Source organism: Embiotoca jacksoni, unplaced genomic scaffold (assembly GCF_022577435.1).
Source record: "Embiotoca jacksoni isolate LCO1_2020_lvr unplaced genomic scaffold, fEmbJac1.0.p SCAF_137, whole genome shotgun sequence".
Taxonomy (NCBI): Eukaryota; Metazoa; Chordata; class Actinopteri; family Embiotocidae; genus Embiotoca; species Embiotoca jacksoni.
Window position 1 is genome coordinate 70001 of NW_027185271.1, and position 19470 is coordinate 89470.

General features: G+C 40.1%; 1 protein-coding gene across 1 annotated transcript in view; it reads left to right on the top strand.

Moving 5' to 3' along the window:
• The window catches only part of galnt14 (UDP-N-acetyl-alpha-D-galactosamine:polypeptide N-acetylgalactosaminyltransferase 14 (GalNAc-T14)), a 133358-nt gene that overhangs the window by 33074 nt on the left and 80814 nt on the right, over positions 1 to 19470 (top strand). The window contains exon 2 of the mRNA XM_069147237.1: positions 1 to 81. This exon is cut by the window's left edge and continues 89 nt beyond it. Coding sequence (XP_069003338.1) covers positions 1 to 81 — 81 coding nt within the window. The remainder of the gene's footprint in view (positions 82 to 19470) is intronic.

Sequence of the window (19470 nt, forward strand, 5' to 3'; positions counted from 1 at the left end):
GTACACGCTGTACGCCTTCAACCAGAGAGAGAGTGAGCGCATCCCCAGCAACCGAGCCCTGAGAGACACACGACACTACAGGTACAAAGAAACACGGGAAATACTGCACACAGAGAAAACACATGCACAAACCTCATACAACACTGCACGTGTGTACAGGTGACAGATGAGCTTTAGAAAATACAAATCCTGTGGAGTGAACTTCATCTGAACTACCTGAGAAACAGAGCAGCGTTCAGCCGGACCTCCGATACACAATCCACTATATCTATTATAATATACACACACTGATACACAATACACTATATATATTATAATATACACACACTGATACACAATACACTATATCTATTATAATATACACTGATACACAATACACTATATATATTATAATATACACACACTGATACACAATACACTATATTATAATATACACACACTGATACACAATACACTATATCTATTATAATATACACACTGATACACAATACACTATATATATTATAATATACACACACTGATACACAATACACTATATGTATTACAATATACACACACTGATACACAATACACTATATCTATTATAATATACACACACTGATACAAATACACTATATATTATAATATACACACACTGATACACAATACACTATATATATTATAATATACACACACTGATACACAATACACTATATCTATTATAATATACACACACTGATACACAATCCACGATATATATATTATAATATACACACACTGATACACAATATATATTATAATATACACACACTGATACACAATCCACGATATATATATTATAATATCCACACACTGATACACAATATACTATATATATATATTATAATATACACACTGATACACAATAGCTATTGTAATTTACACACTGATACACTATATGTATTATAATTTACACACACTGGTACACAATACACTATATCTATTATAATATACACACTGATACACAATCCACTATATCTATTATAATATACACACACTAATACACAATCCACTATATCTATTATAATATACACACAATGATACACAATACACTATATCTATTATAATATACACAATACACTATATCTATTATAATATACACACTGATACACAATCCACTATATATATTATAATATACACACTGATCACTATATCTATTATAATATACACACTGATACACTATATCTATTATAATTTACACACACTGATACACAATACACTATATCTGTTATAATATACACACTGATACACTATATCTATTATAATTTACACACACTGATACACAATCCACTATATCTATTATAATATACACACACTGATACACAATACACTATATCTATTATAATATACACACTGATGCACTATATCTATTATAATATACACACACTGATACACAATACACTATATCTATTATAATATACACACTGATACACAATACACTATATCTATTATAATATACACACTGATGCACTATACCTATTATAATATACACACACTGATACACAATCCACTATATTTATTATAATATACACACTGATACACAATATATATTATAATATACACACTGATACACAATCCACTATATATATTATAATATACACACACTGATACACAATACACAATATATATTATAATATACACACACTGATACACAATACACTATATATATTGTAATATACACAGTGATACACTATATTATAATATACACACTGATACACTATATCTATTATAATATACACACACTGATACACAATACACTATATCTATTATAATATACACAGATACACAATCCACTATATTTATTATAATATACACAATACACTATATCTATTATAATATACACACACTGATACACAATCCACTATATATATTATAATATACACACTGATCACTATATCTATTATAATATACACACACTGATACACAATACACTATATCTATTATAATATACACACTGATACACAATACACTATATCTATTATAATATACACACACTCCACCGTGAGGTATGAATCTGATAGAAACCAAAGCTTATCAGGACACACACCAACCAAACTGGAGGCACCAACACACCCATCAAACACACACATGGCTCTCAGTGCTACAGGTATGTGAACACAGTCAAAGAGTAACACAGCAGCAGCTCCCAGAGCTCGTAATTAATCCTCTATCTGCACCGAAACAAATTTAGATTATGGTACCAAACACGTTTTCATAGACACACTACCAAATTACAATCTCTCTGTCCGCTAAGAAATTAAATTAAACCAAAATAGAAATCCTCTTAGCGGAGCGCTGTCCTCGTCTGTTGGAAAGACGCTCAGTGGGAAGATAAGGAGCTCGCCGCTTTGACAGCAGCCGCCTACTTCTATATTTCAGGAGATAAAAACTTGCCGGCACTTGTGGGAAGCGTTCAGAGGTCCAGTGTAGTCGGGCTGAGGTCACGGAGGACACACAAACACACCTGATCGCTGCTGCAGCTCGTTTCTCCCGCGTCTTATCTTGTTGTTGTTGTCTACATTGTTTTCAACATTTTTCCGTACGGTGTACAAGTGTCAGCATCAAGCAGGTTTTCACTCAGTTACATCAGAGTGTTTCCATGTAGTTTTCAAATCTTTCAGCCTTTTATTTTCCCTGTGGTGTCTCAATTATAAAACTGCTGGTTTACTCTACTTTGTATTGAAACATCTCACGTTCTGTACCTGCTTGTAAAACATCTAGTTTATGCCTTTACTGAGAGAAATGTTTGTGCTGATGATATTTCGTTTTTCACATCAGATGGAAATGTTTTGATGTCTGGTGGATCAATAAGTTGTCAGACTGCTCCTGTTGCACAGCACGATACTCATAGCAGGAGGAAGGTCTGTTTGTTCTGGCAGTTATGTGACTCAGTCCTCGTTGGGATGGTTGGTGCTGGTGGTGGTGGAGGTGGTGGTGTTGCTGGTGGAGGTGGTGGTGTTGCTGGTGGTGGTGGAGGTGGTGGAGGTGGTGGTGTTGCTGGTGGTGGTGGTGGTGGTGTTGCTGGTGGTGGTGGAGTTGGAGGTGGAGGTGGTGGAGGTGGTGGTGGAGGTGGTGTTAAGAGTTGGTGGTGGAGGTGGTGTTAAGAAGTGGATGTGTATCAGGACCCAAATGCAGGCACACAGACTCGGGTATCAGTTCAAAAAGTCTTTATTTATTTGTTTGAGAGTGTGTGTGTGTGTGTGTGAGAGAGAGAGAGTGTGTGTGTGTGTGTGTGTGTGTGTGTGTGTGTGTGTGTGTGTGAGAGACAGTGTGTGTGTGTGTGTGTGTGTGTGTGTGTGTGTGTGTGTGTGTGTGTGTGTGTGAGAGACAGTGTGTGTGTGTGTGTGTGTGAGAGACAGTGTGTGTGTGTGTGTGTGTGTGTGTGTGTGTGTGTGTGTGTGTGTGCGCGCACAAGTGACTGTTTCTACATGACCATATGTGTGTGCTAATGCGCATAAGTGCTCATTGTGTCAATCGTCTGCATCATCTGCTGTGATACCGGAGGAGGAAACTCACTGTCGAGCCAACATAAGACAACTGTGAAGTGTGTGTGTGTGTGTGTGTGTGTGTGTGTGTGTGTGTGTGTGTGTGTGAGAACAGTGAGAAGGGAGTGTAGGAGAGGGTAACCAGGGATACGCTCACACGTTAATCTGTTAGCAGGGAGGTAGGGGGCTGATAGTGCTCATTTATCTCCTATAGGACAGCGATGGAGTGTGTGTGTGTGTGTGTGTGTGTGTGTGTGTGTGTGTGTGTGTGTGTGTGTGTGTGTCCTTTCACACTCAGTCAGCCACTTTGTCATTTTTCATTCATGAATCACAACATGCAGCTAAACATTAATCACCCTCATCCTCCTCATCCTCCTCACCCTCACCCTCCTCATCCTCATCCTCCTCACCCTCACCCTCCTCATCCTCATCCTCCTCACCCTCACCCTCCTCATCCTCATCCTCATCCTCCTCACCCTCCTCATCCTCATCCTCATCCTCCTCACCCTCACCCTCCTCATCCTCATCCTCCTCACCCTCACCCTCCTCATCCTCACCCTCTTCACCCTCACCCTCCTCATCGTCACCCTCACCCTCCTCATCCTCAACCTCCTCATCCTCACCCTCACCCTTCTCACCCTAACCCTCCTCATCCATCCATCCATCCATCCATCCATCCATCCATCCATCCATCCATTATCCATCCATCCATCCATCCATCATCCATCCATTATCCATCCATCCATCCACCATCCATCCATCCATCCATCCATCCATCATCCATCCATTATCCATCCATCCATCCATCCATCATCCATCCATTATCCATCCATCCATCCATCCATCCATCATCCATCCATCCATCTATTGAGAGGAATCTGTACGTGATACTAATCAGTCGTTAATAAATATTTCTCCATCATTTCAGATCACTGAGACAGTTTATTGATTGTTTCAGGTGTCCAAATAAAACCGGACTACTTTATTGTGAAAACAACAATATGAGAGTTGTTGAAATGTGTGCTGATGCCGATGAAATTAAAGTAGATGTCTGAGAGTAATAACTTCTGTCAGGAGAGTTTTAGACAAACATCACATGAACTCTGGTTACGTTTCTGTCAGAGGACACATGATGACTCCGGTTACGTTTGTTTACACTGAATCTTACAAACTGCACACGGCGTGGCAGAGAGCTGTGCGAGGCGAGGAAATCCCCTCGGTGTATTGTGGGTAATCTGCTGATGTGGAACCTGAGCTCAGAAGCACCGCGGTGCTCGACAACAGGCAGAGTGACAGTGACGCTAAGCGGCTTTACGGCAGCTCGTCTAACGTCCTGCTCTGCATGTCCAAACAATCACACGATGCTACGACTCAATCTGCTGCGATGCCTGATTACATTTCTGTCTCTTCTATTCTGACTCAGTGAGTTTACATCCTCTCCTCTGTTACATCTTCTCAGCAGCCGTTCTCCGACTCTTCTTCTGTGGATTTTACTTGCCGATGAATGCAGAGAATTACAGGAATTAGATTGTGAGGAAGCAGAGTGTTTGAAACAGGAGGCAGAACTGCTCCTTGAAACACACAGAAGCTCTGATGTCTCATTGATTTCACCTCTTAAATCCACTTTCAGTTGTGCAGGTGAGGTGAGAGGAGGAGGCAGATTAAAGAGTGCTTAAGCTCCGTGGTTTTCAGGCGTGGATGGTGAAACGTAAAGAATGCGTCAGCCGAGACTCTTCAAACACGCAGCTATCGTGTTGAGTTTCGCACCGCTGCATCCGTTGTGTTGTTTGGTGGTGAAACTGCATTTTAAAGGCCTGAAATCAGCTCTCACATCCAAACTGATCCGACCAGCACACTTTGTTGAAAAGAAAGTTAGAATAAATTAGTGTCATCTGATTCTCCAGGAAAACGATTCAACATCACGGACTGATGAAGATATCGTTCTCCTCCTCCTCCACATTATCATCATCGTCATCATCATCATCACATTATAGTACACACTGACCACTGGCTTTTAAGTGGCTCTGGGGTGTGAAGACTTTGTCAAACACGAGTTAACACCCACACAGGAGGTGGAAACCACCGCAGCCGGCCTCGCTGGGCTTCAGACACTTTTTAAACTTTTAGTTTTTAACTGCAGTTCCAGAAATGAGTAACTGAAAGACAGAAGTTCAGGGGTCAAAGGTTGCAGAAACCAGTAAATGGGACTTTGAAAACAAAGAGAAAAGACTTCAAGACTGAGAGAACAGACAGGATGGACAGAATTTAAAATATTTCTGTTTTCATTTTGCAGAGATCTAAATCAGAAATCCTCCTGAAAACAGACAAAAGTCTCGTTCAACTTGAACTTTGACCTCCCTGGATGGCACCAACCATGGAGCCTGACGGCGGCCCTACAGGCTTTATCAAGTCAGAGTTTTTTTTATTGTATTATATTTCATTATATTATAATAATATATTATACATATTATATTAGAGTCGGGTAAAAATAAGATATTTAATTTCTAACTATTAAATCTCACTATTTGGATACTGAGTTTTTCCTTGTTCAGTGTTTTATAGCAGTCCCACCTCACTGATGATCTTTGTCTAGTTTCATCATGAGCAGTCAGTCCTTCTGAAAGACAGTGTTAAAGGTATATCATAGAAAAATAACACAATCCCCTCCAGACATGGGTTAAGGATGTACAGAAAATAATCTACTTTGAATAATAACATTTGTGTCTGATGTGGTTTAAATTATCTTGTGAAAATCATTAAATTAACATCTATTCCTTCTCAATAATTAAAATATCCATGAATATAAAAATATATTATTGTTTCTAAAGTTTCATTTGGACACAGAAAGTCCACTCTCAGTATTATACTTGTTTAGGTTGGATATTCTGCCAGGATTGGTTTAAGAAATGGCCCGAAACCAGACTTTCATTATGCACAGAGAAACTTTCTACTTTGAGCAGATGAAAGTGAAAACAGCCGTCTAGGTTTTAAAGTGCGCTCACATCATCGTGTGAAGTGAAGCTCAAACATCCAACTGGAGGAATAAGAAGAAAACATTTTTTAATGGAGGGGAGGTTTTTGGTAACCAGGGAAACAGAAACTTACTATCTGAAAACCTTTTTACCAAGCGAGGTCAGCTGATTGGTTGCATACAAATTATGTCCATCCAAAATTAATTTAAATACACATTCAAATAATCAATTACCAATCAAATCAACTGCGATAATTACACTTCAGAACTGTATTTTATACGTGACTTAACTGAGCTAAATGGAATTTATAAATGATAATGATAACAATAATATTAATAATAATGATGCTTATATAAATAATGATGATATAATTATTAATACTAGTAATGATAATAATAATATAATGGTAATGATAACATTAACAATAATAATTATACTAATAATATTAATACAAATTATACGAATAATATTATTAATGATAATAATGGTAATAATAATATTAATATTAATAATAATGATAATAATGATCATATTTATAATGACAATAATAATGATAATATTTATAATTATAATAATGATAATAGTAATAAAGATAATAATACACCCCTGAAGGGACATTTATTAATGATAACACATGAATGAGATTTCCTATTAGAATAACTGATGAGTTACGTTGGTGATGTTTTTCCGGACCACTAATCCCATCCAGACTGAACTGCAGCATCATTTAATCCCATTTGGTTCCGACATGGTGATTAACACGATTACTGAAGTCGGTCTGGATTACAAAACGGAAAAAAACAGTCGCGGGTTGAAGTCGCTGTTTCACTGAGATGAAATCACATCAGATTAGTGTTGATTTGATTTAACTTTAATACTCTCAGTGGAGAACAAGCTTCCATTAAACACAACCAGCTAATCAAACATGCTGTTGGTTCCTGCTAGTTGACTGAATATTAATTATTTATGTGCAACTGCACAACTCTTTAATATTAAAGTCATCCAGAGAGATTAAAATATGTTTCAAACACATCTAATGCAGTGTGATGATACATCGCTGTGACCTTTGACCTCTGAACCTCACGTTTGATCGTTGACTCATGAGAAGCTCGGAGTTAGTGATCCGTTTGTCGAGGATGATACCGGTCTCTGGTCTGGATGATGATACCGGTCTCTGGTCTGGATGATGATACTGGTGATGGATCAGCTGATCTCCCAACATGACAGCCTCATCAGATGGTGTGAAATGGTTCTTTCTGGATCTTATCCTCTCTCTCTCACACTCTCTCTCTCTCTCTGTCTCTCACACTTTCTCTCTCTCTCTCTCTCTCTCTCTCTCTCTCTCTCTCTCTCTCTCACACTCTCTCTCTCTCTGTCTCTCTCTCTCTGGTAGTTAAGTAGAGAAGCAGACTGCTTCTCATCTCACCAGTCCTTCATGAGTGTCGGTTGGTGCAGGTGGAGCTCAATCTAGTCCTTCACGAGTGTCGGTTGGTGCAGGTGGAGCTCAATCTAGTCCTTCATGAGTGTCGGTTGGTGCAGGTGGAGCTCCGACCGTTGTGGGTTCCTGGTGATGAACTGCAGCATCAGACCGACTCATCGTTACATCAATCAGCATCATTGTGTTGTCGTATTAATAACATCAATACAACCTTTCACTGTGCTAAACCACTGGATGATTAATGCCTCAGCAGCTCCTAATACATTATTATCTTTATGTGACAAGTAATCCCCGGCCGTGACCTTTGACTTTTCAGACCACACAGCAGTGGCAGTGCAGAGGAGCTAACAGGCAGCGCGGTCAGTCACTAACAGCGCATCGATCTGCCCTCCAGTGACAGAGGCTCTGATGGTGACATCACTAATTCCCTCTAATCAAGTTCACCGTGGCGATAAAGAGACGCAGTCAGCGGTTCAACGGAGACGGAGATCAGAGAGAAGCGGTTGTCTGCCGATGCTATAAATTACACAATGCACATGTTTAGAAACATTCTCGTGTCTATGAATTATTGAAAACACTTCGTTGTTCCCTGAGTCTTTTCTTTCTGAATCCTCAGAGGAGCCGATAGAGTCGGTGAGATGTTGTTTGGACAGAACCCTTCGCTGTTTGATCCAGACATGCTGGACGAGCTTCAGAAGCAGCTTCTCGAGACCTCCTATTATAGACTCATGAGATCATACCAAAGATGTGAGCATGAACAGTGGACGGTTCAATTTTCACAACACAGAAAACTGACAGCGAGTCACAGTATCACTCTGCTGTAGAGGAATCATCTGACTCAGTTTACCAACTGGTCCAAACATCGTTGCAGAAATATTCATTATTTTCATGGTTTTTAAACATTTCGTTTATCTGGTGGATGAACAGGAGTTCAAGGATTTACAAACTCTACTCATTGTGTCGGATCAGTGAAAATAAAGATATATGTGCTGACAGCAGTGTGCACCTTAACGACCCTTAACTGGGTCTTTGGTTCCATCCATCCATCCATCCATCCATCCATCCATCATCCATCCATCATCCATCCATCCATCCATCCATCCATCCATCCATCCATCCATCCATCCATCCATCATCCATCCATCATCCATCATCCATCCATCCATCATCCATCCATCCATCATCCATCCATCCATCATCCATCCATCCATCCATCCATCCATCCATCCATCCATCCATCATCCATCCATCATCCATCATCCATCCATCCATCATCCATCCATCCATCCATCCATCCATCATCCATCCATCCATCCATCCATCCATCCATCCATCCATCCATCATCCATCCATCATCCATCCATCCATCCATCCATCCATCCATCATCTTCCGCTTATCCAGGGTCGGGTCGCGGTGGCAGCAGGCCCAGCAAGCTGACCCAGACTTCCCTTCCATGCACATCTTCCAGCTCATCCTGGAGGATCCCGAAGCGTTCCCATACCAGCTGGGAGATATAATCTGGGTCTTTCCTGAGGTCCCAGAAAACCTCCAGTGGGAGGCGCCGAGGAGGATCCTGATCAGATACCCAAGCCTCAACATGAGGACTCCTTTCGACGCGAAGGAGTAGCGCCTCAACTCCAAGTTCCCTCCTGATGTCCGAGCTCCTTCCCCGATCTCTAAGGCTGAGCCCAGCCACCCTGCAGAGGAAACAAATTTTGGCCGCTTGTAGCCGCGACCTCGTTCTTCCGGTGACGATCCAGACAGCTGCTGCCCATCGGTGAGAGACGGAACGTAGATCCATCGGTAAACTGGAAGCTTCAGCTCCTCTTCACCAACACGGTCCGCTGCAGTGTCTGTTGTACCGCTGCAGCTGCACCGATCCACCTGTCCATCTCCCGGTCCACCATCCATCCTCCACCCCCCAACCCACACCTCCCCATCTAAAGAGCCTTTTAGCATCCTGATATTTCCTTGATTATTCCTTTGGAGAATTCCCCATCAGTGTTAAACTAAGACTAGAAGCAATACAGTTCAATTCAAGACTGAAACAGGTGTGAATGCAAAGAAGTTAACGGACATTTAAAGCAGCAGAAAACTTAAATATGTGTTGTATCTGAGTGTCTTTGTGCCATCTTCAAAAGGCAGCAGTAACAAAGGTGACCCAGTGGTACAGCCTGGGTTTCTGGATCTATTGTAATGTGGCAGGAGAGTTTGTTTAATCCCTGTCCCACTGCAGCCTAATCCAAATGGAGCACTGAATAGTCCTGAAGCTAATAGCCTCCCAGGAGCTCCTCCATTGGTTCCGCCTGCAGATTAATACCAGGTCTATTCCAAGCTGTTTCCAGTCTGCGACTCTGTGTGTGTGTGTGTGTGTGTGTGTGTGTGCGCGCGTACAACTGGGAGTGCAATTTTGGTCTGCTCAGCTATATCTCCCTGAGTCTTTGTTATATTTTTAACCCTGCGTGAACCAGAACAAGAAGAACAGGGAGTGTTCAGGCAGTAAAGCATGCGAGGTGGAGACTATATGGTTTTTATATTTTTTTAATCAATATGTAAGAAGATGTTGGACCTGCTTTAATAATTGTATTATTAACAGAGATGTATTAATTAGAGATGGTGTTTCAAGTAAAAATAATATTTAAAATTTATCAGAAGTGTTTGATTATTTACACCCTGAACGAACACATAGCGAGAAGGAGAGACTCACCATCAATGAACAAACACCATCCAACTTCTAAAACCCTCAGATGGTACAAGAAGAGAATATTTGATCTTTGAGATGAGGTCGTTGTTTGTGCTGCACATCCAACACCAAACTGACTTCATCTGGTTATTGATTATTGATCAGCGGATGATCATCTGCTGGGTACTTCAGTATGATGTTGGTGCTCAGCTGTGACAGACTGATGATCTGTTAGCTCTACCTGCAGAGTTTCACTGCACCTCGTCTTTTATTTTGAAGGAGTTCCACTCAGAACTTCCTGTCGGCTGTAGTCTTCTTTGCGTGTTTCTGCTGTTCACACAGTGACGTCTTATCTCAGAGAGACTCAGTTTCAACTGCAGAGCTCCGGAGCAGCGTGTTCTTCTCTTTATGTTGTCAGACAGCTTTTATGTGCATTACTGCCACCTTCTGACAGGAGAAACACATTACAACCAGGCGCTGGTAACAATAGGGGAAATAAGGAAGAACGATAGACTCATCTATTCTTCTGTTTTTTATATTTCAACAACTTTTAGAATATTTAAAATGCATGACTCATCCCTGGTATTAATGTTTAACTCCAACCAGTGTAGCTCAAAGACAAACCTTACTTTATGCTGCAGACTCTGTTTATTAGAACGTGTTTAATGCTGCAGACTCTGTTTATTAGAACGTGTTTAATGCTGCAGACTCTGTTTATTTAAAGGTGTTTAATGCTGCAGATTCTGTTTCTTCTGCATTATTGAACTAGCTCAGAGTTCCTGCAGTATGAAAACACACCGAGCTGTTCAGCAGAGATCCACCAAGCATCAAACTCTCAGTAGCAGCACATCGTCCCATCGATGGATTCGCCACCTGCTGGTGACTAAATCCATCCAGGAATTCAACATTTGGTTCTGCAGCTCCATCAGTTTCATGCTCTAACCTCCACAAAGCACCTGTTTAACGTGCTTCCAGCTTCCTTTCATCAACTATATGATTTAAGGGCTGCTGTCACTTTATTTACCCTTAAAATGACTCCTCTCATATTATGGAGGCAGAAATTCCTCTGAGATTTATTTTGGAAATTCAAGTAGGAATTTAAGGCCTCAGTCTGTCTTCTCTTCATCCCGTCTTCCCTCCTCTTCATCCATCTTCTCTCCTCTTCATCCGTCTTCCCTCTTCTTCATCCCTTCCTCTTCTACTTTTTTCCTTTCCTTCACCTCTGAACCCACTCCTTCCTTCCTGTTTCCTTCTCTCCTCATTTTCTCTAAATCTTTTCTCCAGTCCAAACCTCCTCTCTCTTCTTCTCTGCTTTTGTATTAAATTGGTTTAATGGAGGCTTAGAATGAGTTTATAACGTAACTCTTCATTACCTCACTATTAACTGCCTTCTTCTGTTCTGTTCTCTGTGTGTGTGTGTGTGTGTGTGTGTGTGTGTGTGTGTGTGAGAGTGAGTGAGTGAGTGAGTGAGTCGGATTCATGACTTCGTGCTGCTCAGCTCTTGTGCGTCTCCGAGAGTTGTATTGCTCTTTATGAAGACGTCTCACAACCATCAGTAAAAACACACAACAGCAGCTCCCACGTACGCTCACCTGTAAGTTGCACGGCAGAAAACAGGGAAAACAAAGTGCCCACGCAGGTCCAGGAGAGCTGGTCTCCCACAGATTATTGTGTTCTTCCAGAGTGAATGTGAGACCGAAACTCCGTCTGCTCATCACTACGCTTGTCAGGGATGGAAACACATTTCAATGAATAAACCCTGACAAACTCCTCTTCCTCAACGTTTATGCTCTGTCCTCGGTCACACTCAGCAGACCGTTTCTATTTCCCGTTGAGCCATTTACTCTGTAAATTATGAGCGTTTTGCTGCTAACGACGGCCGAACGGACAACACGGCTGCCGTCAAACTCTAAATGTGTAAATCGAAACTCTGTGCTGGCTGCGATCCGATTAATACCTGGTCCTCAGGACAGGAAGACATTATTTCTCTACTGGCTGTGTATCGTTGTGTGTTGGTGTGTATTGTTGTGTGTTGGTGTGTGTGCAGTCACATCACTCCTGCTGCAGCAACACAGTACAGATGTGTCCTGGGTGTCGTTTAGTCCAGTGTGGAGATCAATTATAGAGATGGCTCTGTTTCAGCTCCAGGCAGACGCAGAGCAGCGAGGTGGAGGAACGTCATCACACTGAGACTGAAACACACGGAAACACAATAAAACACACTGAAACAATATAAAACATACTGAAACACAATAAAACACACTGAAACACAATAAAACACACTGAAACAAACTGAAACACACTGAAACACGATAAAACGCACTGAAACAATCTGAAACGCACTGAAACAGACTGAAACAATAAAACACACTGAAACAAACTGAAACACGATAAAACACACTGAAGCACACTAAAATGCGCTAAAACACACTGAAACGCACTTAGTCATGATAAAACACACTGAAACACGATAAATCTCACTAAAACACGATAAAACATGATTAAAACCCACTGAAACACGAAAAAACACTGAAACACAATAAAACACGGTAAAACCCACTGAAACGCACCGAAACATGATAAAACACACAAACACAATGGAACACAAAACACACTGAAACATGATAAAACACTGAAACACGATTAAACACACTGAAACACAATAAAACACAGTGGAACAAGATCAAACATACAGAAACGCAATAAAACAGTGAAACAAATTGAAACACAATGAAACACAAAACCCACTGAAACACAATGAAACACAAAACACGATAAAACCCACTGAAACACATTGAAACCCACTGAAACACAATAAAACAGTGAAACAAGATGAAACATACTGAAACAATAAAACACAGTGAAACAAGATAAAACACACTGAAACACAGTAAAACAGTAAAACAAATTGAAACACAATGAAACACAATAAAACACACTGAAACAAACTGAAACACGATAAAACGCACTGAAACAAACTGAAAAGCACTGAAACAGACTGAAACACAATAAAACACACTGAAACAAACTGAAACACGATAAAACACACTGAAACACACTAAAATGCGCTAAAACACACTGAAACGCACTGAAACATGATAAAACACACTGAAACACGATAAATCACACTGAAACACAATAAAACATGATTAAAACCCACTGAAACACGAAAAAACACTGAAACACAATAAAACACGGTAAAACCCACTGAAACGCACCGAAACATGATAAAACACACAAACACACTGGAACACAAAACACTGAAACACGATAAAACACTGAAACACGATTAAACACACTGAAACACAATAAAACAAACTGAAACACGCTGAAACACGATAAAACACACTGAAACAAACTGAAACATGCTGAAACATGATAAAACACACTGAAACACGATAAAACACTGAAACAAACTGAAATACGAAAAAACATGATAAAAACCCACTGAAACAAAAAAAAAAACTGAAACACAATAAAACACGATAAAACCCACAAACCCACTGAAGCGCACTGAAACTTGATAAAACACTGAAACACACTGATACACGATAAAACACTGAAACATGATTAAACACACTGAAACACAATAAAACAAACTGAAACACGCTGAAACACGATAAAACACGATAAAACCCACTGAAACATGATAAAACACTGAAACAAACTGAAACACGAAAAAACATGGTAAAACACACAAACACAATAAAACACACTGAATCAGACTGAAACAAACTGAAACACGATAAAACACACTGAAACACTAAAATGCGATAAAACACACTGAAACACAATAAAACACGATAAAACCCACTGAAATGCACTGAAACACGATAAAACACACTGAAACAAACTGAAACACAATAAAACACACTGAAACACGACAAATCACACTGAAACACGATAAAACATGATAAAACACACAAACACGATAAAACAGTAAAACCCACTGAAACCCATTGAAACACGACAAAACACTGAAATGCACTGAAACACACTGAAACACTGGAACACAATAAAACAAACTGAAACACACTGGAACACGATAAAACACGGAAACACAATTAAACACACTGAAACACAATAAAACAAACTGAAACACGCTGAAACACATTAAAACACACTGAAACACTGAAACACAATAAAACACACTGAAACAGACTGAAACAAACTGAAACACGATAAAACACTGAAACACACAAAATGCGATAGAACACACGGGAACACAATAAAACACGATAAAACCCACTGAAATGCACTGAAACATGATAAAACACACTGAAACAAACTGAAACACAATAAAACACACTGAAACACGATAAATCACACTGAAACACGATAAAACATGATAAAACACACTGAAACACGATAAAACACACTGAAACAAACTGAAATACGAAAAAACATGATAAAACCCACTGAAACACGAAAAAAAAAACTGAAACACAATAAAACACGATAAAACCCACAAACCCACTGAAGCGCACTGAAACTTGATAAAACACACTGAAACACACTGATACACGATAAAACACTGAAACATGATTAAACACACTGAAACACAATAAAACAAACTGAAACACGCTGAAACACGATAAAACACTGAAACAAACTGAAACACACTGAAACACAATAAAACACACTGAAACACACTGAAACACGATAAAACACACTGAAACAAACTGAAACACGGAAAAACATGGTAAAACACACTGAAACACAATAAAACACAGAATCAGACTGAAACAAACTGAAACACGATAAAACACACTGAAACACTAAAATGCGATAAAACACACTGAAACACAATAAAACACGATAAAACCCACTGAAATGCACTGAAACACGATAAAACACACTGAAACAAACTGAAACACAATAAAACACACTGAAACACGATAAATCACACTGAAACACGATAAAACATGATAAAACACACGGAAACACGATAAAACAGTAAAACCCACTGAAACCCATTGAAACACGACAAAACACACTGAAATGCACTGAAACACACTGAAACACTGGAACACAATAAAACAAACTGAAACACACTGGAACACAATAAAACACACTGAAACACGATAAAACACTGAAACACAATTAAACACACTGAAACACAATAAAACACACTGAAACACAATAAAACACACTGAAACAGACTGAAACAAACTGAAACACGATAAAACACACTGAAACACACTAAAATGCGATAGAACACACTGAAACACAATAAAACACGATAAAACACACTGAAATGCACTGAAACATGATAAAACACACTGAAACAAACTGAAACACAATAAAACACACTGAAACTATGAATGGTTTCTGAACCAGCAGAGAAACAGTTTTCTTCTCAGAAGTAAAACCCATTCACATCTTCTTTCTAGTCCTGCAGAGACTTCTAAGAACTGAGGTTGTTTGTGTTTTTAGTGCCATGCAAATGTGCCATGGCCTGGAAATTAAAAATTCCACACCAAATTATGGAGCATATTTCCTCAAACATAGCGGCCTTCTCTTAGTAACAGGAAGTCTCCTGTGAATCAGTCTTAGCATCTGTTCAGTTGGAGGCAGCAGGATGAATGAATAATGAGTCTCCAGGCTCATGGAGCTCCACCAGTGTTTCCTGTGGACGTGTTTAACTGTGGCGCTACACCGCTGCTGAACTTTGAGTTTCTATTTCAAGCTAACGTTATATTATTTTGTGTTATCGAGCTGATAAAGAAAGAACAATGATGTTTTCAGGGTGATCATTGACTGAAGGGAAAACAGTCCTGCAGCCTCAGATGTGTCGAATGGTAACGTAAAAGATACGCTCGAAGACTTTGGCTCAGAGATCGTTATTTTAAACGTTCTGAATCAATAGAAAAAATATTTTATTCTTCTAATTATTATCATTATTTATGTTTATCCGCCTGAGAACCAGCTACAACCTAATTTTCTTTAAAACCAATCGTTCTCAGAGTTGAACAAATAACTCTGGTTTGCAACCAGCCGCGAGACAACTGCAGTGTCTAAAACTTTTAACTAACTTCAGATTTATTCAGTGTCACCAGAATCCCGACACAATAATCTGTTAGTTATACGACAATAAAATGTTCAGAAACGTCAGGTTGGAAAATACACTGAGACATAATTTAGAGGAACTTTTATTTTCAGTGTCGTGTAACAAAAATCACTTCACACATTCAGGATTTTTTGTAGTTTTTTTCAAATTGTGGAAATCCCCATTTTTTTCAAACCAAAAGATGTAATATAACCAACAGCAGAGCATCGATGGGTCTTCACTGTTCAGTGATGTTAATTCTGGAGACTCAAGGGTGAAGAGCTGGGAGAATGATTGACAGCTGATGGATGTAAACAGCTGAGACGAGTCAAACAAAAAACTAATACTCACTTTTATATTTTCAGATTTTACTGTGCAGGGTGGTTGTTCATATATAAAATATCTATATCTATATAGATATAGATATAGAAATATATATGTATATATATGTATATATATGTATATATGAGCTTCACTTTCATCCTGGAGGAAACACTGGAGTCGCATCATTTCAGTTGTAACGACAGATAATCGTTGGAATTTATTAATTTAACTAATTAAATTTGGTAGAAACAGGGACGCTTGTTTGTATAATCCTGCTACAGTATCTGTACATGTCTGAGCTCAGAGCTGCAGCAGCTCCTCCCCGACACAACTAAAGTCCTGATGATGTCGATAATCCTGCTGCATGCTGAGTCTCAGGTTGTTTAAGTTGGCTCTGTCTCATCGATTACTTTTATTCAACTGTTATTTCACAAGTACTTCCCAGGTGCACAATAGTTTTATGACAGACTAAATCAGGACTGCAGTATCATCAATCATAATCCAAAAGAAAAAGTTTTGTCTCCTGAATCAGAGACTATGAGACAAAAAAGTGACTTCAGTTCTTTCAGCCCTGAACAGATGGTCGTGGCCTGTTTAATAAGGCCTGGGGGGGCTTCCTCCTGATGCCCAGGGTCCATTTGAAAAGAAGCCACTTTTACTTACATCTGAGAGAACCTGGTGAATATGAAGAAGCAGCTGTGAATTTTTGTTAAAGTAATGCACAAGAGAAAATCTCCCTCACGACATGCAGAAGTTGTATTGATGCTCTGCTACAGCATCACACTTCTCATTGTACAGTCCATGTTTCACATACACATAAAGAGATACACAGTTAGAAACCTTGCAGATAGATGACACCCCTCCATCACTGGGAGGACCACATACTCAGTACCGTTGTCTGGGTTAATGCACAGGTTACAACAGGGACATTGTGCGGCGAAGTCGTTAGCGATGCTAATTAGGCGAATCAGAAGGAAATGACAGTGGAGCTGCTGTGAAGCTGAATCTGTGATCTTTAGCCCACAGAGAGCCGAGGAGATGGGAGATAATTTAAATGTTCAGAGCCCGAGGCTTCACAAGCTGGTTTCATGTCATGTTCGGGAGGCGAGAGGAGGAAATGTGATCTCTCTCAGTGTGTGTGTGTGTGTGTGTGTGTGTGTGTGTGTGTGTGTGTGTGTGTGTGTGTGAGGGATACTGTATTCAACCTCTCTGAGTCACAGACAGCCAATTATAAAAACCCCTCGGCCACCTCTCCCCCTCTCTCTCTATCGGCCTCACTTATTTTCTACCTCTCTCGCCCTCCCTGTCTCTTCCTCCATCGCTCTCTTATCTTCCTCACTGGCTCTGTTTTTATCTGCTTCTCTCTCCATCTAGAAACCAGGCTTCATTAATAAACCTCAGTTGAGGTAAAAATAGGAGAGGATGGGGAAGAGGAGTAGAAGGTAAATGAAGAATGAAGAAGTTGGAGAGGATGGAGGAGAGGGTGGAGGAGAGGATGGCGAGGATGAAGGAGAGGGTGGAGAGAATTGAGAGGATGGAGGAGAGGGTGGAGAGGATGAGGAGAGGGTGGAGGAGAGGATGGAGAGGGTGGAGAGAATTGAGAGGATGGAGAGAATGGAGAGGATGGAGGAGACGGTGGAGAGAATGGAGAGGATGGAGAGAATGGAGAGGATGGAGGAGAGGGTGGAGAGAATGGAGAGGATGGAGAGGATGGAGAGGATGAAGATGTTGGGGAGGATGGAGGAGAGGGTGGAGACGAGTGGAGGAGACAGCCGTGAAAAGGAGGAGAGAGTCTGAGGGGGAAGAGGAGAGGGCAGATTAAATTAGGATGTTATTGACTCCATTCATGTCTCAATGGAAATTAAATTGTCACAGCAGGAGGTGCATTACAACAATACCTCAGCCCGGTTCAGCAACATTTGCTGCTTCCACTTGTTCTCTTCTGCTCCTGTTAATTGCATCAAGTCTGTTTGCAGCGTGTTGAAATAAACGGGGTTTTGTTTAAGACTGAGCATGTTGATGAGTGAATACAGAGAGGAATCCTTCTGCTGCACCAGGTCTCTGAAGATATCAGGTGTTTCATTCCGTTTTTATCAATGTAGTTAAACAAAAGAGAGGTGATCAAAATGTTTTGAGATGGTTCCTGTCGCACATGAATGCATCATAGTAATGTGCATGAGGAGAGAGAAGCAACAACCTTCATGAGGAAATATTCAGGCTGTTGTCTCTTGATCAACATCAGCAGCTGGATCTTTGTGACCGCTGGTACGTGAACATCCGTGATTCACCACAGACCTGAAACTGGAGCAGAGAAACATCAGATTTTGGATACAGTTTTTGGAAAACAGGAAATCCTCAACACACCAGTGGGCATGTTGTAATGTTGGAGAAGCCTGTTGCCATGGCGACACAGTTCAGGTGGTCCACAGCGAATGTTCCCCTCAGAAGGTTCCAGTGGAACTCTGTGTTGACAGTCTGATTCTGGGGGACGAATTCACGG